Source organism: Pelophylax lessonae (assembly GCF_965119305.1).
Source record: "Pelophylax lessonae genome assembly, chromosome: 9".
Taxonomy (NCBI): domain Eukaryota; kingdom Metazoa; phylum Chordata; class Amphibia; order Anura; family Ranidae; genus Pelophylax; species Pelophylax lessonae.
In genome coordinates, this window is record NC_138776.1 from 245,469,922 (window position 1) to 245,497,506 (window position 27,585).

The window sequence follows — 27,585 nt, forward strand, 5'->3', positions numbered from 1 at the left end:
ATTATGCCCTTGCTGTCTTACAGGTTTTTTTTTTTTTTACAACCTCTTTCAATTTAAATAGAGCGGTCTCTTGGATGCAAATAAGGTGAGTACTTTCCTAATCCTCGGCAATGTGCAATTTCTTCTCCGCTTACTGTATTATCAGTGACATTTCCAAAACAGTCTTGCCCACAGGGGATAAAGAAACAGGTTGTGTTTTTTTTAGTACTTACCCACTAATCCAATCACTCGGTACCCTTGGGTGTAAAGGGGAGAAAAACAGCATTTTTGCCTCACCATTAAAGTACATTTCTTGGAGCACAGTATTCTCCACGGGCTATTCAAAGGCTAAGTTCACCTTTTAAAAAAATTAAATAAATGCATATATCTTTTTGCAGGAAAAAAAAAAAAAAAAAAAAAACATTTGCATTTATTTATTTTTTTTTAATTTACTTGGAGCTTGTAAAGCATTACACCCCCCGATCAGTAACGTGACAGGAGCCATGCAGGACTCCTACAGAATTGTCAGTGTACCTGTCTGCTCATACCTCAAGCGGGCAGGCAGATACACACTGACAGAAAGAGACAATGAACTACCAGAGCGCTCAACAGAAATTGAAAACTACAAGCCGACAGCCCCAAAGGCTGCTGGGCCTTGTAGTTTCCTATTTACAGAACTCTAAATGAATGAAACGACTGGGTGGGCGGAGCCCCTATAAGGCAAGTTTTTTCAAATAGTGACAGCGGGCACCCGGAGAAGATACCCACCCAATGTCAGTGGGGGGTGGAACATGTAACATGGTCCAAAAGGTGAACTTATCCTTTAATCGTTATGCCTGGGTCTACCGTCAGGTGATTAGACACGTTCAAAAAAGGCTGCAGGCACATCCCTCTATATAACTCTTCCAACTCCCAGCTAGCCTCAGTTTTGTAGCTAATATATATATATATATATATATATATTATAGAGAGAGAGTGAGAGAGAGAAGAGGTCCAATATTAAGGTGTATCTCTGCTCTGTGGTGAGGTGGCAGCTAGCATAGATAAGCAATATACCAAACATATAAACAAAAAAAATAAATAAAAAAAGTGTAGTGCCAAAAATATATGAACAACAATAATAAATGAATCCAGGGCATAAATGAATAACAAAATCAGACAGCGTGACATCAGCACTAGTAATTCCTCCCCAAAGCGTTTCGTCCAATAGGACGTTATTCTGGACCCCTTGATATCAAGCTTTATTTATCTTGGCAGCATCTGGATGGTGAGAGTCGCTGGAGAGCCTTCTCCACAACAAATGATTAATCTACACTGAGTGTGTGTTTGCTGATGTAAAGGCAGCCATCCTCTCTGGTGAGTGTCCATTTCACAGGGGTGCAGTGGATGTTTCTGGCGCACTTTATTGGATCGCTTTTCCACATTTCAAGCCATCACCATTTTTTGGTGCATATCATTGCACCGGATTTTGTGTTTCTATTAATAGGCTCATATTGCCAACCCTATCATGGAATTAATCACTTGTATATATATATATATATTTATTTATTTATTTATATATTTTTTTTTTCTACAAAGTTTTTTTCATATATCTTTCACTTTTGTGATGTTCATGGACTTTCTTTCACTTAGTTATTCAGTTTTTGCACTAAATTAATTTAATATTGTTGTGCATATATTTTTGGTACTACACATCACCTAAGGACACTAGCAAAAACTTAGGATAGCTGGAGTGGGGGGGGGGGGGGTTCCTGCAGCCAATCAACTAAAAGTAGTCATTATCAGTCAGCGAGTACAGGGTAAATATTCATGCCCGGAGTACCCCATTTGTTGCTCTTGATCCCCTTCTGGGGTGTGTGTGTGTGAGTCGGGGGGGGGGGGGGTTTCTGCAGCCAAACAACTGAAAGTAGTTTAGTGGGATATCATTAAGCGAGTACAGGGTAAAAAATTAATGTACGGAGTACCCCATTTGTTGCTCTGGATCCCCTTCCGGGGGGGTCCTGCAGCCAACCAGCTGAAAGTAGTTTGGTGGGATATTGTTGTCATTCAGAAAGGTATAGAGAGGGTAAACACCATAAAAGGAAGGCAAGATTCTATCAGAGAGAAGAGGTCCATCACCTAAGGACACTAGCAAAAACTGGAGAATAGCTGGGAGTGGAATAGCTGGGAGTGGTGGGTTATATTGGGAGAAGTTCCTGCAGCCAATCACCTGAAAGTAGCTGCATATAACCCAGCCATAATGATTAAAGAGCCTGTTTCCCATTCTGTATTATCCCATAAGAAATGCAGCTCATTCCTCTTCCTACCACACAACACCACATATACCTTGGAATCAGCTGCTCAGGCACCTAGTGTCGAAACATGGAGCAGTGGGATAGTCCTCAGCCCTTTGAAAGCTCCAAATTGTGACCAATGGGGGAACACAGGTAAGGAAGCAATTAGCTGCAGGGGCTGGAATTAAAATGGTTGTTAACCCACTATAATATGATCACGCCATCCCTTCTGTTATAGAACACTATAATATGATCACGCCATCCCTTCTGTTATAGAACGCAATGTGTCCCTGTGCTTTTGCTATATAAAAAAGAAATGCCAATTTTACATTATCTCAGGGCGTCTCCAGGCACTCACGCATCTCCTCGGCTCTTTCCTTCACTCCTCCCTGGCTGATGTCAGCAGGATTGCTTGGCCCCGCCCACTTTAGCGGGCAGCCGGGCAGAGGAGAGAGCCAAGGAGACACATGAGTGCCGGGAGACGCTCTGAGATAAGGTATAATCTGCATTTTTTTTTTATAAAGCACGGGCACACAGCATTTTATCTGGCATGGCATGATCATAGTATATGATATGAGAGCAGCAGGAGGGGAGAATCGTGGAGCGGACGGAGCTGACAGGCAGAGAAGGAAGGAGGACACAGGAGAGCAGTGAGGAGAGCTGCGGATGATGGCGGTTCATAAACAGACCACAGGGTGTCAGGGCTCAGCAACCATGATATACCATGGTCAGTTTACAGGTATAGCCAGGCAGGACCAGCCTGCATAACATGCTTTAAGGTAACAGGATACATTGTTTTTTTAGGGTAACAAACACTTTAAAGCTGAACTCCAGCCAGATATAAAAACACAACTTAATGCAGCTATGGGATCATTAATACAGCAGGGGGTCCAGTGGGTTCCTGTTCACAGATTCATGTGCGAACCAGTTCCAAATTTCTGTCTGAATTCACACTCGATTTGGAGCCAAAGACGCAGAGGATATTTTCCAAATGTGGACCGTGGCCATCCCAGAGGTGTGTGAAGCAACTCCATTGAGAGCCGGTCACACGCTCCCATCATGCAAATTCATTTGCATAAGTGTGAACCCGGCTTTAGTGGTGCTTTTTTGATGCCTGGCAAATGCCCTGTGTATATGTGTTTATTTGCAGATTTCCATCTCAGTAGTACCCCTGTTCAGCAGATCTCCAGCTTATTACTACCCTCATTCTGCAGATGCCCTGCTCAGTAAAAACCCCCACCTCTGCTGATCCTCCACTTGGTAGTAACCCCCACCTCTGCTGATCCTCCACTCACTAGTAACCCCCACCTCTGCTGATCCCCCACTCAATAGTAACCCCCCCACCTCTGCTGATCCTCCACTCAATAGTAACCCCCCCCCACCTCTGCTGATCCTCCACTCAATAGTAACCCCCAGCTCTGCTGATCCTCCTCTCTCTCTTTTCCCCACTAACCTACCACTATATTTCTCCTATGCTGCTTACCATGTGTGACATCTGCTAGTTTCTCCTGCTCCAGTCCCCCAGCTCTGCTGAGCCTCTGCCACTCAATTCCTCTCTCTCCGGTCCTTTCTTACCTTCTGCTAGTTGCTCCGCTCTGGACCCAGCTCACTTTCCTGCTGCTCCACACCAGATGTGACTTCTTTACCAGACACTTCCAGAATATACACACATATAAACCTGAAGTGACTACTGACCACCTCTTTCTGGTTCGCCTGTTGGTTTCCCAGTGCATCCTGGGAAATATCATACCTGCAATACTGCCAAAGCAAAGTGAACGCACAATAAATGCCCCTAAAAGCTTCAGGTGCTGTTAGCGAGCGTTGGTATAGACTTCTATAGAGGCTTTGAAGCACCAAGAAAGCGGCATTGGGGAGAATTTTAGAAGCGAACCAAACACAATGTGTGACCCGGACTGTAATGTAACCATTTTATTTAGGGACAGGGGCTTTGATTGGCAATTCAGAGGGCTTTAAAAAAAGCGCGTCCAATGCCTCAATTTGAAGCAAGTGTAAACGAGCCCTTAGTCAAGTCAATCAACAGTTAGTGAATTTTAAAAATATCTAAATCCATTTTTTTAACCTTTGGATAGAGTGGGGAATGACTAAAACCTCTGTAAGGTACAGAACAAGTGTCCCTAACGAAGATTTCCCCCACTATTCCTGTTTTAGTGACAGCTCAAAAATGTTGGATCCCTCTCTAATGGTTTCTAGAATAACTAGAAAATGCACTCAGAAGGGACACAGACTAGTATGGTTGCAAACCATTTCCCACTCCATACAAAACTTAAAGTTTAGCCTTTCAACATGCTTTAGTGTTTTCCTTTGCACCCAAGTAAATTCTACGGCAATAGGTCGGATAGTGGAAAAAGAAAGCCGTCTTCATGGTTATAATGATCATCTACTTGATCCTGAACTCTTTGGGATCGAAGTGTTTACACAACAGCGCTGGTCTCCGATCAGCAATTCAAGTTCTTTTTTAAATTTTTTTGGGAAAGAGCTCCACTCGCTCTAGTCATCCTTATAGAAGAAAAAAGTTTTATTTCCAACACTTAGTGGGTCTTCGAATGCCTCTTCAGCTGGCTCTTCAGCCCAAATCCCTTTCCACAATCGGAACACTGGAACTTCTTTTCGCGCAGGTGCGTCTTTTCGTGGTTGCTGCAGTGCGAGCGCCGGGCAAAGCACCTCCCGCAGTGTTTACAAGGGTATGGCTTCTCGCCCGTGTGACAACGCATGTGCTTAAGTAAGTGCGAGCGATCTGCAAAACCCCGGGCACAGTCAATCTCAGAGCACACGAACGGCTTCTCGCCCGTGTGCATGCGCTGGTGAATAATCATGTGCGATTTAAACGAGAACTTTTTATCGCACTCGCCGCATGAGAAAGGCCTCTCCCCCGTGTGAAAGCGCCGATGGGTCACCAAATTTTCTTTGTTTGTAAACCGCTTGCCGCAACTCTCACATGTATATGGCTTCTCGCCCGTATGTATGCGTTTGTGCCGTGACAGGTGTGAGCTCTTGACGAAGGATTTGCCGCACTCGGTGCATGTAAATGGTTTTTCTCCGGTATGAATGCGACTGTGTTTAATCAGGTTCGCCAAGCAGGAGAAACCTTTGTTGCATTCGGTGCAGGAGAAGGGACGCTCGCCGCTGTGTAATCGCTCGTGTATTTCAAGGTTAACGAGGCGGGGAAAATGCTTGCCGCAGGTGGGACAAGCGAATGGCTTCGATTCAGCATGCTGCTTCTTGTGCTGGATAAGAAGCTGCTTGTTTGGTAAAAAAAGGTCGCATAGGTTGCATTTAAAGACCCGGGTATGTGCTCTTAAATGAGATAAGTAGGCTGCCTTGTTCTGGAATATTCGGTCACATTCTTTGCACTTCACCATCAATCGGGGGTCGAAGGTTTTATCGCTGGCATCGATTTTGTACCCCATACCGTTTTCTGAGGCAAGCATCCTGTCCTTCTTCCGGATGTACCTTCTTTTTCGCGGCCCTCGCGCCCCTTTCACCATATATCGGGGGTCGAAGGTTTCATCGCCGTCATCTATTTTGCATCCCGTAACGTTTTCTAAGGTATGGTCATCTTGTGAGGCAGGCTTCCTGTCCTTCTTCCGGATGTACCTTCTTTTTCGTGGCCCTCGCGCCCCTTTCACCATATATCGGGGGTCGAAGGTTTCATCGCCGTCATCGGTTTTGTACCCCGTACCGTTTTCTGAGGTGTGGTCATCTTGTGAGGCAGGCTGCCTGTCCTTCTTCCGGATGTACCTTCTTTTTCGTGGTCCTTTCACCATCAATTGGGGGTCGAAGGTTTCATCGCCGCCATCGGTTTTGTACCCCGTACCGTTTTCTGAGGTGTGGTCATCTTGTGAGGCAGGCTGCCTGTCCTTCTTCCGGATGTACCTTCTTTTTCGTGGTCCTTTCACCATCAATTGGGGGTCGAAGGTTTCATCGCCATCATCGGTTTTGTACCCCGTACCGTTTTCTAAGGTATGGTCATCTTGTGAGGCAGGCTGTCTGTCCTTCTTCCGGATGTACCTTCTTTTTCGCGGCCCTTTCACCATCAATCGGGGGTCGAAGGTTTCATCGCCATCATCGGTTTTGTACCCCGTACCGTTTTCTGAGCTATGGTCATCTTGTGAGGCAGGCTGCCTGTCCTTCTTCCGGATGTACCTTCTTTTTTGCGGCCCTTTCACTTTTTGAGTTTTTTGACGTTTTGGTTGAGGATTGGCTGTTTCTCGGAGAACTGTTCGACCTGTTAAAACAATGGGTTGAAAAATAACTGATAAAAACACAAACAATACAATACTTAGCACGGGGGGGGGGAAATTTTGTTTTGCCTATAAATTCTGTATCTTGGAGTAAAAGACAGGACACCAGCTGCGTATCCATAGACCTTGAGTTATAGTCTGCTACCTTCAGGTGATCAGACACTGGCAAAGCTTTGCTGGTCTTGCACTGTGGGCATAGTCCTATAATCCTAAGGGCTCTTTCACACGGCCGCTCCGCTTGTCCGTATAGCATCCTATTTTTTTGCGGATGATTTGCGGACATAATGTAAGTCAATGGCATTGCGGATGTCAGCAGATGACCATCCGCTGACATCTGATTTTCTTCCTTTCAGTTCTGTTCCGTTTTTTGGAACGGAACAGAACCCTATTTTTCCTCCGTGTAAAAAACGGAAAGGAAGCAAAATCGGATGTCAGCGGTGTCATCCCCTGACATCCGCAATGCCCATAGACTAACATTATGTCCGCATATCATCCGCAAACGGATGGGATGATATGCGGACACACGGAGCAAAAAAATAAAAAAGTCCCGCAGTGGACAAGAACAGCGGAGCGGCCGTGTGAAAGAGCCCCAACTCTTTTTGCAAGTCCTCAACTTTTAGTAAGCAATACAAAATAACACAGGAACAGAGGGGAGGGTGGTCAGAGTCCTGTATTACAGTACTCCAAGATACAGAATATACAGGAAAATCAAAAGGAAAAACAGAGGGATAATTAGTCGTCAAACAGCATTAACCACTTATCGATACCGGGCGATTTCTGGCACTCCGCTCCTACATGTAAAAATCATCATTTTTTTTGCTAGAAAATTACTCAGAACCCCCAAACATTTTTTTTTTTTTAGCAGAGGCCCTAGGGAATAAAATGGCAGTCACTGCAACTTTATATGTCACACGGTATTTGCGCAGAAATTGTTCAAACGCGTTTTTTTTGGAAAAAAAAAACAGTTTTGTGAATTAAAAAAAACAAAAAAACAGTAAAGTTAGCCCATTTTTTTTTTTTTTTGCATAATGTGAAAGAGGATGTTACACCGAGTAGATAAGATACCCAACATGTCACGCTTTAAAATTTGCGCACACTCGTGGAATGACGCCAAACTTCAGTACTTAAAAATCTCTATAGGCGACGCTTTAAACATTTAAACAGGTTACCAGTTTAGAGTTACAGTGGAGGTCTTGGGCTTGAATTGTTGCTCTCGCTCTAATGTGCACGGCGATACCTCACATGGATTGAACGTCGTTTACATATGTGGCCGCGACGTATGCATGCACGCTAATAATAATAAAAAAAAAAAAAAAAAAAAAATTAAAGGGAAAGTGTAAAAAAAAAAAAAAAAAAAAATCTTTACACTTTCCCTTTAATTTTTTTTTTTTTTTTTTTTTATCACTTTTATTCCTATTGCAAGGAATGTAAACATCCCAGTAATAGGAATAGTGCACGACAGGTCCTCTTTATAGGGAGATCTGGGGTCAATAAGACCTCAGATCTCGCCTACAGGCTTGAAAGCCTGAAAAAAAGCCTAAAATAAGAAAAAAAAAGCCTGAAAGAAAAAAAAAAAACACAATCTCAGCTGAATGCCGAAATCTTGGCAGTATTGAAACTGCCAGGCCTCCGAGAGTCATAGAGACTGCCAGGGACCATATGGTCCTTGGCAGTCTCTATGGTACACTTCTGCCCGGCGGCCGATTTCTTCTCCGGCTATGATTGTTCTTATGGTGTAGGGAATCGCCTGAGGAAATGATATCTGAATGATGCATCATTAACCACTTTACCACCGGAGGATTTTGCTGTCTTACGTCCGGGCCACTTTTTGCGATTCGGCGCTGTGCGACTTTAACTGACAATCCCACAAACAGAGCTTTCTTTTGGTGGTATTTGATCACCTGTGCGATTTTTACTTTTTGCGCTATAAACAAAAAAAGAGCGTTTATTTTGAAAAAAATAACAATATTTTTCACATTTTTTTATATGAAATCCCCCCCCCCCCCCCAAAAAAAATGTAAAAATCAATTTTTTTTTACATTTTTGGCCAATTTGTTTTCTTCTACATATGTTTGGTAAAAAAAAAAATCACAATAAGCGTATTTTGATTGGTTTACTAACTAAGGGAAAGATTTCTGTCATTTTTGGTGTTTTTTTTTTTTTTTTTTTTTTTTTTAACGAGTAATGGCGGCGATCTGCGATTTTTTTTGCGGGACTGACATTGCGGCGGACAGATCGGACCCTTGACTGACATTTTTGACACTTTTGGGGGTACCAGTGACATTACTACAGTAATCAGTGCTATACATATACGTTATGTAAAAATGACACTGGCAGGAAAGGGGTTAACTTTCTTGGAGAGGGAGGGGTTAATGTATGCCTGGTGCTTACTGACGTGTGGGGGGAGGGGACTGAGTGAGTCAGGGAGAGATCCCTGCAATCTGTCACTCCTTGTCACTTAGGAGATCCGCCCGCTCTGTTTACACAAGCAGGCGGATCTCCAAACTCGATTCCCCGACGATCGGGGAAGAGCAGCGGCGATCGCCGCCGCTCCTCCCCTGGCCCGACTCCCGCAGTGACTGAAAACAGCGGGAGTGTGCCTCTGGCGGCACGCGAGCGCCGCCTACAGGGGGAGGAGTCCAGCGACGTAGGTCTACGTCGCTGGACGATAATGAGCCACATTGCTGCAGTAGCAGCAATGTGAGCAGACGTCAAGTGGTTAAGATATCCCCACTTAAACCCCAGGACGTCATATGACGTCCACCTAGAGGGGAAGTGGTTTAAGTGGTTGTAAACCATTCCATACACCAAGTGAAGTGACTGGCCTCAGGTGATACGTAGGGATAGAAAATTGGCTAAAAGATAGAATTCAGAGAGTAGTGGTTAATGATTCTTACTCTGAATGGTCTAAGGTTATCAGTGGTGTACCCCAAGGTTCAGTGTTGGGACCCTTACTTTTTAATATCTTTATAAATGATATAGGGTCTGGGATTAAAAGTACAATTTCAGTCTTTGCAGATGACACCAAGCTTTGCAGTGGAATAACTTCTTTACAGGATGTCTCCAACTTACAAGCCGACCTCAATGCACTGTTTTATTGGGCAACTATTTGGAAAATGAGGTTTAATGTTGATAAATGTAAAGTTATACACTTGGGGGCTAAGAATATGCATGCATCATATATACTAGGGGGAGAAGAATTGGGGAAATCCATAGCGGAGAAGAATCTGGGGGAATCCATAGCGGAGAAGGATCTGGGGGAATCCATAGCGGAGAAGGATCTGGGGGAATCCATAGCGGAGAAGGATCTGGGGGAATCCATAGCGGAGAAGGATCTGGGTGTTCTGGTAGATCCTAAGCTTAATAATAGCATGCAATGCCAAGCTGCTGTTTCAAAAGCAAGCAAAGTCCATTCTTGTATTAACAGAGGCATGGACTCCAGAGAGAGAGAGATCATTTAGCCCCTGTACAAATCATTAGTAAGACCTCATCTGGAATATGCAGTTCAGTTTTGGGCACCAGTTCTTAAAAAGGATACCGGGGAACTGGAGAAAGTGCAGAGAAGGGCAACCAAACTGATAAGAGGCATGGAGGAGCTCAGATTAGAGGAAAGATTAGAGGAACTGAATTTATTCTCTCTTGAGAAGAGGAGATTGGGGGGGGATATGATCAACATGGATATATACATAAGGAGACTATATAGTGAGTTATTCACTTTAAGGTCAACACAGAGGACAAGGGGGCACTCTTTACGTCTAGAGGAAAACAGATTTAATCTCTGAATACAGAAAGGTTTCTTCACAGTAAAAGCTGTGAAAATGTGGAATAGACTCCCTCCAGAGGAGGTTCTGGATAGCTCAGTAGATTGCTTTAAAAAAGGTCTGAATTCTTTCCTGGGTGTACATAATATATATGGGTACTAAAATTTTTAGGTAAAGTTGATCCAGAGAATATCCGATTGACATCACCGCTCCTCAGATACAAGTTCTATAATACCAGAGTGACATCACCGCTCCCCAGATACAAGTTCTATAATACAAGAGTGACATCACCGCTCCCCAGATACAAGTTCTATAATACCAGAGTGACATCACCGCTCCTCGGATACAAGTTCTATAATACCAGAGTGACATCACCGCTCCCCAGATACAAGTTCTATAACACCAGAGTGACATCACCGCTCCTCAGATACAAGTTCTATAATACCAGAGTGACATCACCGCTCCCCAGATACAAGTTCTATAATACAAGAGTGACATCACCGCTCCCCAGATACAAGTTCTATAATACAAGAGTGACATCACCGCTCCCCAGATACAAGTTCTATAATATCAGAGTGACATCACCGCTCCCCAGATACAAGTTCTATAACACCAGAGTGACATCACCGCTCCTCAGATACAAGTTCTATAATACCAGAGTGACATCACCGCTCCCCAGATACAAGTTCTATAATACCAGAGTGACATCACCGCTCCCCAGATACAAGTTCTATAATACCAGAGTGACATCACCGCTCCTCGGATACAAGTTCTATAATACCAGAGTGACATCACCGCTCCCCAGATACAAGTTCTATAACACCAGAGTGACATCACCGCTCCTCAGATACAAGTTCTATAATACCAGAGTGACATCACCGCTCCCCAGATACAAGTTCTATAATACAAGAGTGACATCACCGCTCCCCAGATACAAGTTCTATAATACAAGAGTGACATCACCGCTCCCCAGATACAAGTTCTATAATATCAGTGACATCACCGCTCCCCAGATACAAGTTCTATAACACCAGAGTGACATCACCGCTCCTCAGATACAAGTTCTATAATACCAGAGTGACATCACCGCTCCCCAGATACAAGTTCTATAATACCAGAGTGACATCACCGCTCCCCAGATACAAGTTCTATAATACCAGAGTGACATCACCGCTCCTCAGATACAAGTTCTATAATACCAGAGTGACATCACCGCTCCTCAGATACAAGTTCTATAATCCAAGAGTGACATCACCGCTCCCCAGATACAAGTTCTATAATCCAAGAGTGACATCACCGCTCCCCAGATACAAGTTCTATAATACAAGAGTGACATCACCGCTCCCCAGATACAAGTTCTATAATACCAGAGTGACATCACCGCTCCTCGGATACAAGTTCTATAATACAAGAGTGACATCACCGCTCCCCAGATACAAGTTCTATAATATCAGAGTGACATCACCGCTCCCCAGATACAAGTTCTATAACACCAGAGTGACATCACCGCTCCTCAGATACAAGTTCTATAATACCAGAGTGACATCACCGCTCCTCAGATACAAGTTCTATAATACCAGAGTGACATCACCGCTCCCCAGATACAAGTTCTATAATACCAGAGTGACATCACCGCTCCTCAGATACAAGTTCTATAATACCAGAGTGACATCACCGCTCCTCAGATACAAGTTCTATAATCCAAGAGTGACATCACCGCTCCTCAGATACAAGTTCTATAATACCAGAGTGACATCACCGCTCCCCAGATACAAGTTCTATAATACAAGAGTGACATCACCGCTCCCCAGATACAAGTTCTATAATATCAGAGTGACATCACCGCTCCCCAGATACAAGTTCTATAATACAAGAGTGACATCACCGCTCCCCAGATACAAGTTCTATAATACCAGAGTGACATCACCGCTCCTCGGATACAAGTTCTAAAATACAAGAGTGACATCACCGCTCCCCAGATACAAGTTCTATAATACAAGAGTGACATCACCGCTCCTCAGATACAAGTTCTATAATACCAGAGTGACATCACCGCTCCCAGATACAAGTTCTATAATCCAAGAGTGACATCACCGCTCCCCAGATACAAGTTCTATAATCCAAGAGTGACATCACCGCTCCCCAGATACAAGTTCTATAATACCAGAGTGACATCACCGCTCCCAGATACAAGTTCTATAATCCAAGAGTGACATCACCGCTCCCCAGATACAAGTTCTATAATACCAGAGTGACATCACCGCTCCTCGGATACAAGTTCTATAATACCAGAGTGACATCACCGCTCCCCAGATACAAGTTCTATAATACAAGAGTGACATCACCGCTCCCAGATACAAGTTCTATAATACAAGAGTGACATCACCGCTCCTCAGATACAAGTTCTATAATACCAGAGTGACATCACCGCTCCTCAGATACAAGTTCTATAATACCAGAGTGACATCACCGCTCCCCAGATACAAGTTCTATAATATCAGAGTGACATCACCGCTCCCCAGATACAAGTTCTATAATACCAGAGTGACATCACCGCTCCTCAGATACAAGTTCTATAATACCAGAGTGACATCACCGCTCCTCAGATACAAGTTCTATAATCCAAGAGTGACATCACCGCTCCCCAGATACAAGTTCTATAATACCAGAGTGACATCACCGCTCCCCAGATACAAGTTCTATAATACCAGAGTGACATCACCGCTCCTCGGATACAAGTTCTATAATACCAGAGTGACATCACCGCTCCCCAGATACAAGTTCTATAATACAAGAGTGACATCACTGCTCCCCAGATACAAGTTCTATAATACAAGAGTGACATCACCGCTCCTCAGATACAAGTTCTATAATACCAGAGTGACATCACCGCTCCCCAGATACAAGTTCTATAATCCAAGAGTGACATCACCGCTCCCCAGATACAAGTTCTATAATCCAAGAGTGACATCACCGCTCCCCAGATACAAGTTCTATAATACCAGAGTGACATCACCGCTCCTCAGATACAAGTTCTATAATACCAGAGTGACATCACCGCTCCTCGGATACAAGTTCTATAATACCAGAGTGACATCACCGCTCCCCAGATACAAGTTCTATAATACAAGAGTGACATCACCGCTCCCCAGATACAAGTTCTATAATACCAGAGTGACATCACCGCTCCCCAGATACAAGTTCTATAATCCAAGAGTGACATCACCGCTCCCCAGATACAAGTTCTATAATCCAAGAGTGACATCACCGCTCCCCAGATACAAGTTCTATAATACCAGAGTGACATCACCGCTCCTCGGATACAAGTTCTATAATACCAGAGTGACATCACCGCTCCCCAGATACAAGTTCTATAATACCAGAGTGACATCACCGCTCCCCAGATACAAGTTCTATAATACCAGAGTGACATCACCGCTCCTCAGATACAAGTTCTATAATACCAGAGTGACATCACCGCTCCTCGGATACAAGTTCTATAATACCAGAGTGACATCACCGCTCCCCAGATACAAGTTCTATAATACAAGAGTGACATCACCGCTCCCCAGATACAAGTTCTATAATACCAGAGTGACATCACCGCTCCCCAGATACAAGTTCTATAATCCAAGAGTGACATCACCGCTCCCCAGATACAAGTTCTATAATCCAAGAGTGACATCACCGCTCCCCAGATACAAGTTCTATAATACCAGAGTGACATCACCGCTCCTCGGATACAAGTTCTATAATACCAGAGTGACATCACCGCTCCCCAGATACAAGTTCTATAATACCAGAGTGACATCACCGCTCCTCAGATACAAGTTCTATAATACCAGAGTGACATCACCGCTCCCCAGATACAAGTTCTATAATACAAGAGTGACATCACCGCTCCCCAGATACAAGTTCTATAATACCAGAGTGACATCACCGCTCCCCAGATACAAGTTCTATAATCCAAGAGTGACATCACCGCTCCCCAGATACAAGTTCTATAATCCAAGAGTGACATCACCGCTCCCCAGATACAAGTTCTATAATACCAGAGTGACATCACCGCTCCTCGGATACAAGTTCTATAATACCAGAGTGACATCACCGCTCCCCAGATACAAGTTCTATAATACCAGAGTGACATCACCGCTCCTCGGATACAAGTTCTATAATACCAGAGTGACATCACCGCTCCTCAGATACAAGTTCTATAATACCAGAGTGACATCACCGCTCCCCAGATACAAGTTCTATAATACCAGAGTGACATCACCGCTCCTCAGATACAAGTTCTATAATACCAGAGTGACATCACCGCTCCCCAGATACAAGTTCTATAATACAAGAGTGACATCACCGCTCCCCAGATACAAGTTCTATAATACCAGAGTGACATCACCGCTCCCCAGATACAAGTTCTATAATCCAAGAGTGACATCACCGCTCCCCAGATACAAGTTCTATAATCCAAGAGTGACATCACCGCTCCCCAGATACAAGTTCTATAATACCAGAGTGACATCACCGCTCCTCAGATACAAGTTCTATAATACCAGAGTGACATCACCGCTCCTCGGATACAAGTTCTATAATACCAGAGTGACATCACCGCTCCCCAGATACAAGTTCTATAATACAAGAGTGACATCACCGCTCCCCAGATACAAGTTCTATAATACCAGAGTGACATCACCGCTCCCCAGATACAAGTTCTATAATCCAAGAGTGACATCACCGCTCCCCAGATACAAGTTCTATAATACAAGAGTGACATCACCGCTCCCCAGATACAAGTTCTATAATACCAGAGTGACATCACCGCTCCCCAGATACAAGTTCTATAATCCAAGAGTGACATCACCGCTCCCCAGATACAAGTTCTATAATCCAAGAGTGACATCACCGCTCCCCAGATACAAGTTCTATAATACCAGAGTGACATCACCGCTCCCAGATACAAGTTCTATAATACCAGAGTGACATCACCGCTCCCCAGATACAAGTTCTATAATACCAGAGTGACATCACCGCTCCCCAGATACAAGTTCTATAATACCAGAGTGACATCACCGCTCCTCAGATACAAGTTCTATAATACCAGAGTGACATCACCGCTCCTCAGATACAAGTTCTATAATACCAGAGTGACATCACCGCTCCCCAGATACAAGTTCTATAATACAAGAGTGACATCACCGCTCCCCAGATACAAGTTCTATAATACCAGAGTGACATCACCGCTCCCCAGATACAAGTTCTATAATCCAAGAGTGACATCACCGCTCCCCAGATACAAGTTCTATAATCCAAGAGTGACATCACCGCTCCCCAGATACAAGTTCTATAATACCAGAGTGACATCACCGCTCCTCGGATACAAGTTCTATAATACCAGAGTGACATCACCGCTCCCCGGATACAAGTTCTATAATACCAGAGTGACATCACCGCTCCCCAGATACAAGTTCTATAATACCAGAGTGACATCACCGCTCCTCAGATACAAGTTCTATAATACCAGAGTGACATCACCGCTCCCCAGATACAAGTTCTATAATACAAGAGTGACATCACCGCTCCCCAGATACAAGTTCTATAATACAAGAGTGACATCACCGCTCCCCAGATACAAGTTCTATAATCCAAGAGTGACATCACCGCTCCCCAGATACAAGTTCTATAATACCAGAGTGACATCACCGCTCCTCAGATACAAGTTCTATAATACCAGAGTGACATCACCGCTCCCCAGATACAAGTTCTATAATACCAGAGTGACATCACCGCTCCCCAGATACAAGTTCTATAATACCAGAGTGACATCACCGCTCCTCGGATACAAGTTCTATAATACCAGAGTGACATCACCGCTCCCCAGATACAAGTTCTATAATACCAGAGTGACATCACCGCTCCTCAGATACAAGTTCTATAATACCAGAGTGACATCACCGCTCCCCAGATACAAGTTCTATAATACAAGAGTGACATCACCGCTCCCCAGATACAAGTTCTATAATACAAGAGTGACATCACCGCTCCCCAGATACAAGTTCTATAATCCAAGAGTGACATCACCGCTCCCCAGATACAAGTTCTATAATCCAAGAGTGACATCACCGCTCCCCAGATACAAGTTCTATAATACCAGAGTGACATCACCGCTCCTCAGATACAAGTTCTATAATACCAGAGTGACATCACCGCTCCTCGGATACAAGTTCTATAATACCAGAGTGACATCACCGCTCCCCAGATACAAGTTCTATAATACAAGAGTGACATCACCGCTCCCCAGATACAAGTTCTATAATACCAGAGTGACATCACCGCTCCCCAGATACAAGTTCTATAATCCAAGAGTGACATCACCGCTCCCCAGATACAAGTTCTATAATCCAAGAGTGACATCACCGCTCCCCAGATACAAGTTCTATAATACCAGAGTGACATCACCGCTCCTCGGATACAAGTTCTATAATACCAGAGTGACATCACCGCTCCCCAGATACAAGTTCTATAATACCAGAGTGACATCACCGCTCCCCAGATACAAGTTCTATAATACCAGAGTGACATCACCGCTCCTCAGATACAAGTTCTATAATACCAGAGTGACATCACCGCTCCTCAGATACAAGTTCTATAATACCAGAGTGACATCACCGCTCCCCAGATACAAGTTCTATAATACCAGAGTGACATCACCGCTCCTCAGATACAAGTTCTATAATACCAGAGTGACATCACCGCTCCCCAGATACAAGTTCTATAATACCAGAGTGACATCACCGCTCCCCAGATACAAGTTCTATAATACCAGAGTGACATCACCGCTCCTCAGATACAAGTTCTATAATACCAGAGTGACATCACCATACTCCAGATATTGGTTGTTATACAGGAGTGACATCACTACTCACTGGATGCATTATACAGGAGAGACATCACTACACCCTAGATATGTTAGTTATACAGGGGTGACATCACCATGCTCCAGATAGAAGATATATTATACATGAATGACATCATTGCTCTCCAGATGTCGGGGGGGGGGGGGGGGGGTCGCACTGTATGGGACAATATTACACCCTAAACGGGGGGGGGGGGGTTTGTAGCGTTGGAACCGGTTACATGTTATACCCTAAATACAGGTGTAGCATGTAAGATATTCTAAAAGTGAACTTAGCCTTTAAGAAATGACATTGCTGCTCTCCTTATAAATCAAGGCTACATTATAAGTGACTGAAAACATTAGTAAAGCCCATAGTGGTAAACTACATATTACACAAGTGAAAATATCTTCTCTCTGGTTTTGCAGGGGTAACCTTACCCGCTCCCGACTGCACCCCCTAACCCTTGAAGACTTACGCTGTAATCGCTGAGATCGCGGAGTTGCGGTAGCTGCTAGAGGGATGTTACTGTAGAGGCTCAGGTGCTCATTATAATACTCCCATTCATCCGTGGTGAGGAAAACTGCAACACTGTCATGTTTGAGAGGGACCTGGAGCAAAGAACGTCATGATCAGCACATGTAAAACACAAAACAATATTTTTCTCATTTTGGATAATGTGTGCAATGGTTGGATCCATTCCTACATAGACCCAGATTCACCCCTCTATTTGTCCTGCTGACCCCCGTCCCCAGGAGATCCAACATAGACCCAGATTCACCCCTCTATTTGTCCTGCTGACCCCTGTCCCCAGGAGATCCAACATAGACCCAGATTCACCCCTCTATTTGTAATGCTGACCCCTGACCCCAGGAGATCCAACATAGACCCAGATTCACCCCTCTATTTGTAATGCTGACCCCTGACCCCAGGAGATCCAACATAGACCCAGATTCACCCCTCTATTTGTCCTGCTGACCCCTGTCCCCAGGAGATCCAACACAGACCCAGATTCACCCCTCTATTTGTAATGCTGACCCCTGACCCCAGGAGATCCAACATAGACCCAGATTCACCCCTCTATTTGTAATGCTGACCCCTGACCCCAGGAGATCCAACATAGACCCAGATTCACCCCTCTATTTGTAATGCTGACCCCTGACCCCAGGAGATCCAACATAGACCCAGATTCACCCCTCTATTTGTAATGCTGACCCCTGACCCCAGGAGATCCAACATAGACCCAGATTCACCCCTCTATTTGTCCTGCTGACCCCTGTCCCCAGGAGATCCAACACAGACCCAGATTCACCCCTCTATTTGTAATGCTGACCCCTGACCCCAGGAGATCCAACATAGACCCAGATTCACCCCTGACCCCAGGAAATACAACATAGACCCAGATTCACCCCTCTATTTGTAATGCTGACCCCTGACCCCAGGAGATCCAACATAGACCCAGATTCACCCCTCTATTTGTAATGCTGACCCCCTGTCCCCAGGAGATCCAACACAGACCCAGATTCACCCCTCTATTTGTCCTGCTGACCCCTGACCCCAGGAGGTCCAACATAGACCCAGATTCACCCCTCTATTTGTAATACTGACCCCTGTCCCCAGGAAATACAACATAGACCCAGATTCACCCCTCTATTTGTAATGCTGACCCCTGTTCCCAGGAGATCCAACATAGACCCAGATTCACCCCTCTATTTGTCCTGCTTACCCCCTGACCCCAAGAGGTCTAACATAGACCCAGATTCACCCCTCTATTTGTCCTGCTGACCCCTGACCCCAGGAAATACAACATAGACCCAGATTAACCCCTCTATTTGTAATGCTGACCCCTGTCCCCAGGAGATCCAACATAGACCCAGATTCACCCCTCTATTTGTCCTGCTGACCCCAGGAAATACAACATAGACCCAGATTGAACCCTCTATTTGTAATGCTGTCCCCAGGAGGTCCAACATAGACCCAGATTCACCCCTCTATTGGTCCTGCTGACCCCTGACCCCAGGAAATACAACATAGACCCAGATTCACCCCTCTATTTGTCCTGCTGACCCCCTGACCCCAAGAGGTCCAACATAGACCCAGATTCTCCCCTCTATTTTTCCTGCTGACCCCCGTCCCCAGGAAATACAACATAGACCCAGATTCACCCCTCTATTTGTCCTGCTGACCCCCGTCCCCAGGAAATACAACATAGACCCAGATTCACCCCTCTATTGGTCCTGCTGACCCCTGACCCCAGGAGATCCAACATAGACCCAGATTCACCCCTCTATTTGTCCTGCTGACCCCCTGACCCCAAGAGGTCCAACACAGACCCAGATTCACCCCTCTATTTGTCCTGCTGACCCCTGTCCCCAGGAAATACAACATAGACCCAGATTCACCCCTCTATTTGTCCTGCTGACCCCTGTCCCCAGGAAATACAACATAGACCCAGATTCACCCCTCTATTTGTAATGCTGACCCCCGTCCCCAGGAGATCCAACATAGACCCAGATTCACCCCTCTATTTGTAATGCTGACCCCCGTCCCCAGGAGATCCAACATAGACCCAGATTCACCCCTCTATTGGTCCTGCTGACCCCTGACCCCAGGAAATACAACATAGACCCAGATTCACCCCTCTATTTGTAATGCTGACCCCTGACCCCCAGGAAATACAACATTTTAAAGTGGTCATAAGATCAACAGTCGATTCAAAAATCTTCCTAAAATCATCACAGCACCCCGCCTCAGTACTTTATCAGCCCCAACATGCAAATATCCAAATGCCTTGATTGGGCGGGTGTCAGCCCGGAGGCGTACATGAGTGGGCAGGCTGCACCGACATGTAGGCAAATCTCTGCATCGCTCACAATTGATGCCAAAGCTCCATGATTTAAAGAACTGAAATCCAATGAATAAAGAGGGGGGGGTTCAGTCAGGCTGGAGAAGAAAAGGCTAGAAAATGCTGATTTCCTCCAGCCAGGAACTGAGGCAAGCTCTAACTTCCTGCAGCTTCTTCAGCACACAGTGTGTGCGGCTCACAGTGTTCAGTGAAACTAGGACAAGCAATTTTCAGAAGCCTGTATAAACGTGCAAGACTGAAGGGAAGGCTGGAGCTCAGCTTTAAATAATAATAATAATAATAATAATAATAATAATAATATAACAATAATAAAATAATATTAGTATACTAATAAAATAATAATGATAATATAATAATAATAAATAATAATATTATAATAAAAAAATAAATATAATATTATTTTAAAAATATAATAATATTATTATTATTATTATTAATAATAATAATATTATTATTATTATTATATATTTTTAAATAATATTATTATATTTATTTTTTATTATTATTTTTTTTATTATAATATTATTATTATTATTATTATTATAGTAATAATACTGAACTTTTAAAAGCCATGAATGGGCATTTAGGCCTGGCTCACACCTATGCATGTTGCAGTTTGCATATTACAGGTGCATTTTGTGTTTTTCGATACATGTTTTTGATCCAGTAGAGTCTACAGAACCAAAAACCCAGAAAAAAGTCCCTGGCCCTTTCCATAGAATGCACAGATGTGAACGTGACCCCATAGGAAATAATGTTACATGGACTGTAATGTGTTTCTGCAAAACTGAAAATGCACAAAAAAGAAATGCATCAGCGCGAACCAGGCCTTAGGGGATGATACCGGACATAGGCCGCTTTCACACAGGCGATGCGCCCGGCGGACTCCGTTTTGCTCAGCGGGGATCAATCCGCCGATCCCCCGCTGGGCAGGCGGGCGACAGCTCCATCTCTCCTGCAGAGACGGAGCTGTCAGAGCCTTGTTCTCTATGGGAGATCGGATGAAAACGGACCACCTCCCAAAAAAAAGTCGCCACCTGGAAATAACTAAGCAACTAACTATACTAAGCATGCTATTGGATAGTTACTGGATGTGCCCAAAGAATGAGGTCAGCTGACTACCTGAATATACTGAATGACCAGATTATTCCATCAATGGATTTTTTTTCTTCCCTGATGGCACGGGCATTTACCAAGATGACAATGCCAGGATTCATCGGGATCAAATTGTGAAAGAGTGGTTCAAGGAGCATGAGACATCATTGTCACACATGGATTGGCCACCACAGAGTCCAGAACTTAACCCCAATGAGAATCTTTGGGATGTGCTGGAGAAGGCTTTGCCCAGTGGTCCGACTCTCCCATCATCAATACAAGATCTTAGTGAAAAATGAATGCAACACTGGACGGAAATAAATCTTGTGACATTGCAGAAGCTTATCCAAACAATGCCACAGCGAATGCGTGCCGTAATCAAAGCCAACCAAGTGTGTGACCTTTTTTTTTTGGTGGCGATTTTTTTTTTGACCAGGCAGTGCATTTTATATTCAATCTTCCAAGTCCTTGTTTAACAGAAATTAAACAATGTTTTTTTGGAGTGCAAAGGGAGCATGCCAACTACTTAGCCATTACGATGCCTGGAACCTTCGGGGGTGCTCACCTCTCCGGTCAGCAGCTGAATCATGTGGTTGGTGAGTTCTAGAATCTTGCCGTTGGTGATGTTCTCACTTGTCGGAGGCAGATGATCCTGGCTGAACCCTCCGGGGACACTGAGGTCACTCTGCTTCTTCACCATAACGTATTCCTGTGCATGGACACACATGTTCATATATGAAGTTTAAGGCCTTTAATGTGAAAGAGTAATGTATCATTTCACCCAAATTGGGGGAAGGGACAGTGCCTTTAATGGGACCCTATCACCAGTTTCCACTTCTTGGTTTAAACCAGGCATGTCCAACCTGCGACCCGGGGGCCGCATGCGGCCCAGAACCGCAGGCAATGCGGCCCACTGCTCCCTGACAATTTTTTATTTTTTTTTTGCTGGGGAGGAAGGAAGTTGAGTCGGGGGCACGGCCACAGAGGCAGCCTCAGAGGGGATCATCCACTAGTGGTGTTAAATTAGTGCTGGGGGGGGGGGCGCAGCAGCACGGGAAGGGCACAGCGGCGTTTTATTACTTAACGAATAGTATATATTTTATATGCGGCCCGAGAAAATTTCTGTACACTCAATGTGGCCCAGAGAAGCCAAAAGGTTGGACACCCATGGTTTAAACTCTTCTTTCAATATGGACACTATAAGACAGTTGGATGGGAATGGTTGTCAAGGTGGAAATGGTTAACAGAATGAGCAGGCTGCTCCTTTATAATGCCAAACACTATCGGAGGAGGTATTAGCGGGAATCAGAGTGGGCTCCCTTTATCAGCTATTAATTACATTAAGACCGCCCACTGCACATTTACTGCCGCAGGCAGCCTCTCCTGCGCAAACCGACGTAGGGGTACATCAGTCACGCAAAATGTGGGTATCAGATTGTATATATGGGATTGTATGATTTTTTTTTATTGGTTGAATTGAATGGACTGGTTTCTTTTTTCAACCTAACTATGTTATCATTTGGTATTGGTTGCATCTATAAAGGCGTGGATCCGGACGAAGCGATATTGTGAAATGCATCGATCCATTATGCCAACTTGGAACTTTATGCTAGCCATATATAACCATACATGGTAACCATTTTTTATTTTTTAACCACTTTAGCCCCGCTCACTGTGCCTCTTCTGTGGCACAGTGGCTCGTTCCCGTCCAGCGACGTAGACCTACGTCGCTGGACTCCTCCCCTTTTGGGCGGCGCTCGCGCGCCGCCGGAGGCTCACTCCCCCTGTATTCAGTCACAGCGGGAGTCGGGCCAGAGGAGGAGCGGCGGCGAACGCCGCTGCTCTTCCCCGATCATCGGGGAATCGAGTCTGGAGATCCGCCCGCCTGTGTAAACAAAGCGGGTGGATCTCCTAAGTGACAGGCAGGGACAGATTACAGTGTTCAGCATAGCTGAACATGCGATCTGTCCTTGTGTCACTCAGTCACCTCCCCCCACACGTCAGTAAGCATCAGGCATACATTAACCCCTCCCTCTCCAATAAAGTTAACCCCTTCCCTGCCAGTGTCATTTTTACAGTAACAGTGCATATGTATAGCACTGATTACTGTAGAAATGTCACTGGTACCCCCAAAAGTGTCAAAAATGGCAGTCAAGGGTCCGATCTGTCCACCGCAATGTCGCAGTCCCGCAAAAAAAAAAAAAAAAAAAAAAAAACGCAGATCGCCGCCATTACTCATTAAAAAAAAAAAAAAAAAAAAAAAACACCAAAAATGACAGAAATCTTTCCCTTTGTTAGTAAAACGCAATAACTTTTGCGCAAACCAATCAAAATACGCTTATTGTGATTTTTTTTTTTACCAAACATAGGTAGCAGAAAGCAAATTGGCCAAAAATTTTAAAAAAATTTAGATTTTTACATTTTTTTGGGGGGGAATTTCATATAAAAAAAAAAAATGTGAAAAATAGTTATTTTTTCAAAATTTACGCATTTTTTTGTTTATAGCGCAAAAAGTTAAAAAAAAAAAAAAAAAAAAAAAAAAAAAAAAAAAAAAAAAAAAAAAAAAAATCGCACAGGTGACCAAATACCACCAAAAAAAAAGCTCTGTTTGTGGGTAAAAAAGGACGTAAATTTTGTTTGGGTACAGCGTCGCACGACCGCGCAATTGTCAGTTAAAGTCGCACAGTGCCGAATCGCAAAAAGTGGCCCAGACGTAAGACAGCAAAATCCTCCGGTGGTAAAGTGGTTAATAAAGCTGTTAGATTTTTTTATTGCTTTACTAACTGTGGCACATTTAAAGTCCCCAGGTTAGCTCTTCCATCTCTAAAAGTCCTGGTTCACACATATGCGATGCGGGAACCCTGCGAATCCACTGCTGGTTCCCGAATCGCACTCAACTCGTAGGCAGTTCACACTGCCATATGGGAATCGCCGGGGTCAATACAAAGTTGATGACACCCCCAGATCAGTTTGCATATCGCAGTGTGAACCGTCAGTTCAGACATGAATCGGATCGCATAGGTGTGAACACCCATGCCATCCAACTCTGGTGTGGACCCAAAAAAGTGTCCTGTGTGGGTTTGGTCAGAATGCGATGCGAATTCAGCCATACACTCTGTATGGCTGAATTCGCATCGCAGAGACATCGCATGTGATTTGCAGAGCAGCACGCTGGCAATCAAATGCGAGGTCTCTCATTGCATAGGTGTGAACCGGCTCTAATACTGGTGGGGTTGGAGGAAGGATTCTGTAGGATTTCTAGATAAAGGAATGGTGCCCCAAGAAAGATTACAGGAAGGTCCCACTTTTTTTTTTTTTTCCAAAAAGCTTTATTGAACAAAGTACACATTAGAAAAGGTCCCACCTTTAATATTTGGTTCTATTTATGAATCTCCCAAAATTTTTTACCTGGCCAGTGAGGAGGAAGGCAATTTCCATAGTGATTTGTAAGATTCTTCCAGGTAATGGATCCAATCCCTTGTCTTTTCCCTCCAGGTCAGAGAATTGGTCTGTATACTGGAGACAATCCATGCTGTATTCACTGGGGGAACGATTGAAGAATACGTTATAGGAAGAGCAAGAAAAAAAAAAAAAAAACACAGGAAATTAATAATAATAAATCCGTTCTAATTTCAAAAAATAGGATGTTTGTTTGATGGTTTTGATAAAAAACATATTTATTATTATTTTATTACAGGTATTTATATAGTGCTGACAATTTACAAAGAGATAGATAGATTATATATATATATATACATATATACACACACATACAGGCAAATATATATCCACACACACATACACACGAATATATGTGTGTGTGTGTGTGTGTGTGTGTGTGTGTGTGTGTGTGTGTGTGTGTGTGTGTGTGTGTGTGTGTGTGTATATATCTATCATTAATATCAGTTTTGTCCTCAAAGAGCTTACAATCTAAAGTCCCTTTCTCACATCCATACATGCCAGTTTTGGAGAGAAGCTAGAGCTGCACGATTCTGGCCAAAATGAGAATCACGATTTTTTTAGCTTGGAATAAAGATCACGATTCTCTGTGTAACAAAAAAAAAATTGGGATAACTTTACTGTTACGTTTTTTTTTTTTTTTTTATTCATTAACCACTTGCCTTCTGTGCACTTAAACCCCCTTCCCATCCAGACCAATTTTTAGCTTTCAGCGCTCTCACACTTTGACTGACAATTGCGCGGTCATGCTACACTGTACCCATATGAAATTTGTATCATTTTTTTCACACAAATAGAGCTTTCTTTTGGTGGCATTTAATCATCTCTGGGTTTTTTATTTTTTACAAAAAAAAAGAAAAAAGACAGAAAATTTTGAAAAAAAAAAAAAGTTTTTCTTATTTTCTGCGAGTAAATTTTGAAAATAAATAAATTTTTCTCCTTCACTGATGTGTGCTGATGAGGCGGCACTGATGGGCACTGATAGGCTGCACTGATGGGCACTGATGAGGTGGCACTTATGGGCACTGATGAGGAGGTACTAATATGCCGCACTGATGAGCACTGATAGGCAGCACTGATAGGCGGCACTGATGAGCACTGATAGGCGGCACTGCTGGGCACTGAGAGGTGGCACTGCTGGGCACTGAGAGGTGGCACTGCTGGGCACTGAGAGGTGGCACTGAGAGGTGGCACTGCTGGGCACTGAGAGGCGGCACTGACGGGCGGCACTGATGGGCACTGGCGGGTGGCACTGATGGGCACTGGCGGATGGCACTGATGGACACTGACGGGTGGCACTGATGAGCACTGATGGGCAGCACCATCAGTGCCCACAGTGCTGCCAGTCAGTGCTCATCAGTGCCTAGATGAGCAGGCACTGATGGGCACTGACTGGCAGCACTATGGGCACTGATTGTGGGCACTGATGGGGGGGCACTGTAGGCGGGCACTGTGGGCAATTTGTGCATTTGTTTTACCTCTTGTAATCAGGGCACTAGTGATCGGTGCCCTGATTACATTTCTTCTGTGTCCCCGGCGCTGTGAGGCTCCCCCTCCTTCCTCACACTGCAGGCTCCGTGTGAGGAAGGAGCGCCGGCGATGAGAGATGATCTCATATGTTTACATATGAGATCATCTCTCATTGGACGGTCCGATCACGTGGTGAATGGCCGCTGTGATTGGCCATTCACCACGATCTGTGATCGGCCGTGTCCAAGGGACACGGCCGACACAGAATTTCCCCGATGCGCACTCTCGGGAGCGCGCGGGGAGACTGCTTCTGGGAGGCCGTTTAAAAACGGCCTCCCGAAAATTCGAGTCCGCGCTGCAGCCGTATATAGGCTATAGCGCGGACCGGAAGCAGTTAAAGTCTATTAATTGCGTTTGAAAGACTGCTGCGCAAATACAGTGTGACAAAATATTACAACAATCGCCATTTTATTCTGTAGGGTCTCTGCTAAAAAAAATATATAAAAATCTTTGGGGGTTCTAAGTACTTTTCTATCAAAAAAAACTGATTTTAACTTGCAAGCAACAAGTGTCAGAAAAAGGTCTAGTCTTTAAGAGGTTAAACTTCCTTTCTCCCTGGCTGAGGGAAGGAAAAGATACAATGTAATCATTTTGTTTATAGTTACTGGGAGGCTAATGCTGATAGGCGTTTGCGGGAGGAAAGATACAATGTAATCATTTTGTTTATAGTTACTGGGAGAAAGAATCGAGCATATGTCAGGTTTAGATCGTCGGGGGGGGGGGGGTGAATCGAGATCGCGATTTTCATACGATTAATCGTGCAGCTCTAAGAGAAGCCAATAAACCTTCCAATAATCTGTTGTGTACATCTGAGGAGGGGGCGGAGCAGAGAGCGGTGTCTGACAATCAGCGGCTCTCTGCTCACAGAGCTGTGAGGACTGAGCGATCGGTGGTGTTTGATTGCTCGGTTCTCAGTGTAGAGGAGACAGATGCTGCATCCACCAAGGTAAGTATGGATGGGAAAAAAAAAAAAAGAGAAACCCCATACTTCTCTTTTAAGGCCACATTCACAGCAGCGATTTAGGCCAGTATGAATTGAAGCGGAAGGAATCCTCGGCTCAGCTTGATCTGACCACCGTCCCCATTCACTAGGAGGACAGGTCGCTGGTGGTCACAGCCATTCACGGCTCTCTGCACCAGCGACCTGGCATTATAGTGCAGGGGTTCTCAACCAGGGTTCTGTGGGACTCCAGGGTTCCACCAGAGGTTGCTCTGGGTTTCCTTGTGCAATTTCTGCCTCTCAGATAAGTTCTCAATGACACCATTCATCTTTTTAGCTATCTGTAAGGGGGTAATTCTTCCCAATGTCCACAAATGCAGGAGCATTCATCCCACTAATGTGTCAGGAGATGTAAAATCGAGTCATTTTTAGGAGGTTCCCCCGAGACCTGAAATCTACTTCAAGGGTTCCTCCACGTTGGAAAGGTCGGTCTAGTGAATGGGGACGGTGGGCAGATCAAGCTG

At 44.4% G+C, this 27,585-nt stretch overlaps 1 protein-coding gene across 1 annotated transcript; it reads right to left on the bottom strand.

Moving 5' to 3' along the window:
• Positions 1–4,562: 4,562 nt before the first annotated feature.
• Positions 4,563–24,679, bottom strand: LOC309562973 (uncharacterized protein). The gene is made up of 5 exons (XM_082267299.1): positions 24,541–24,679; positions 21,698–21,841; positions 17,650–17,782; positions 6,305–6,498; positions 4,563–5,629 (listed from the first exon to the last, which is right to left on the bottom strand). The coding sequence occupies exons 1-5, from the start codon at positions 24,661–24,663 to the stop codon at positions 4,802–4,804; spliced, it is 1,422 nt and encodes a 473-aa protein (XP_082123425.1). The 5' UTR covers positions 24,664–24,679; the 3' UTR covers positions 4,563–4,801.
• Positions 24,680–27,585: the final 2,906 nt, after the last annotated feature.

Coding starts and splice junctions, on each gene's coding strand:
- LOC309562973 (XM_082267299.1), bottom strand. CDS start 24,663: ATGGATTGTCTCCAGTATACAGACCAATTCTCTGACCTGGAGGGAAAA. Junction 21,842..24,540: donor CCTTCCTCCTCACTGGCCAG/GTAAAAAATTTT, acceptor GTCCATGCACAG/GAATACGTTATGGTGAAGAA. Junction 5,630..6,304: donor CCTTCGACCCCCGATTGATG/GTGAAAGGGCCG, acceptor CCCCGATTGATG/GTGAAGTGCAAAGAATGTGA.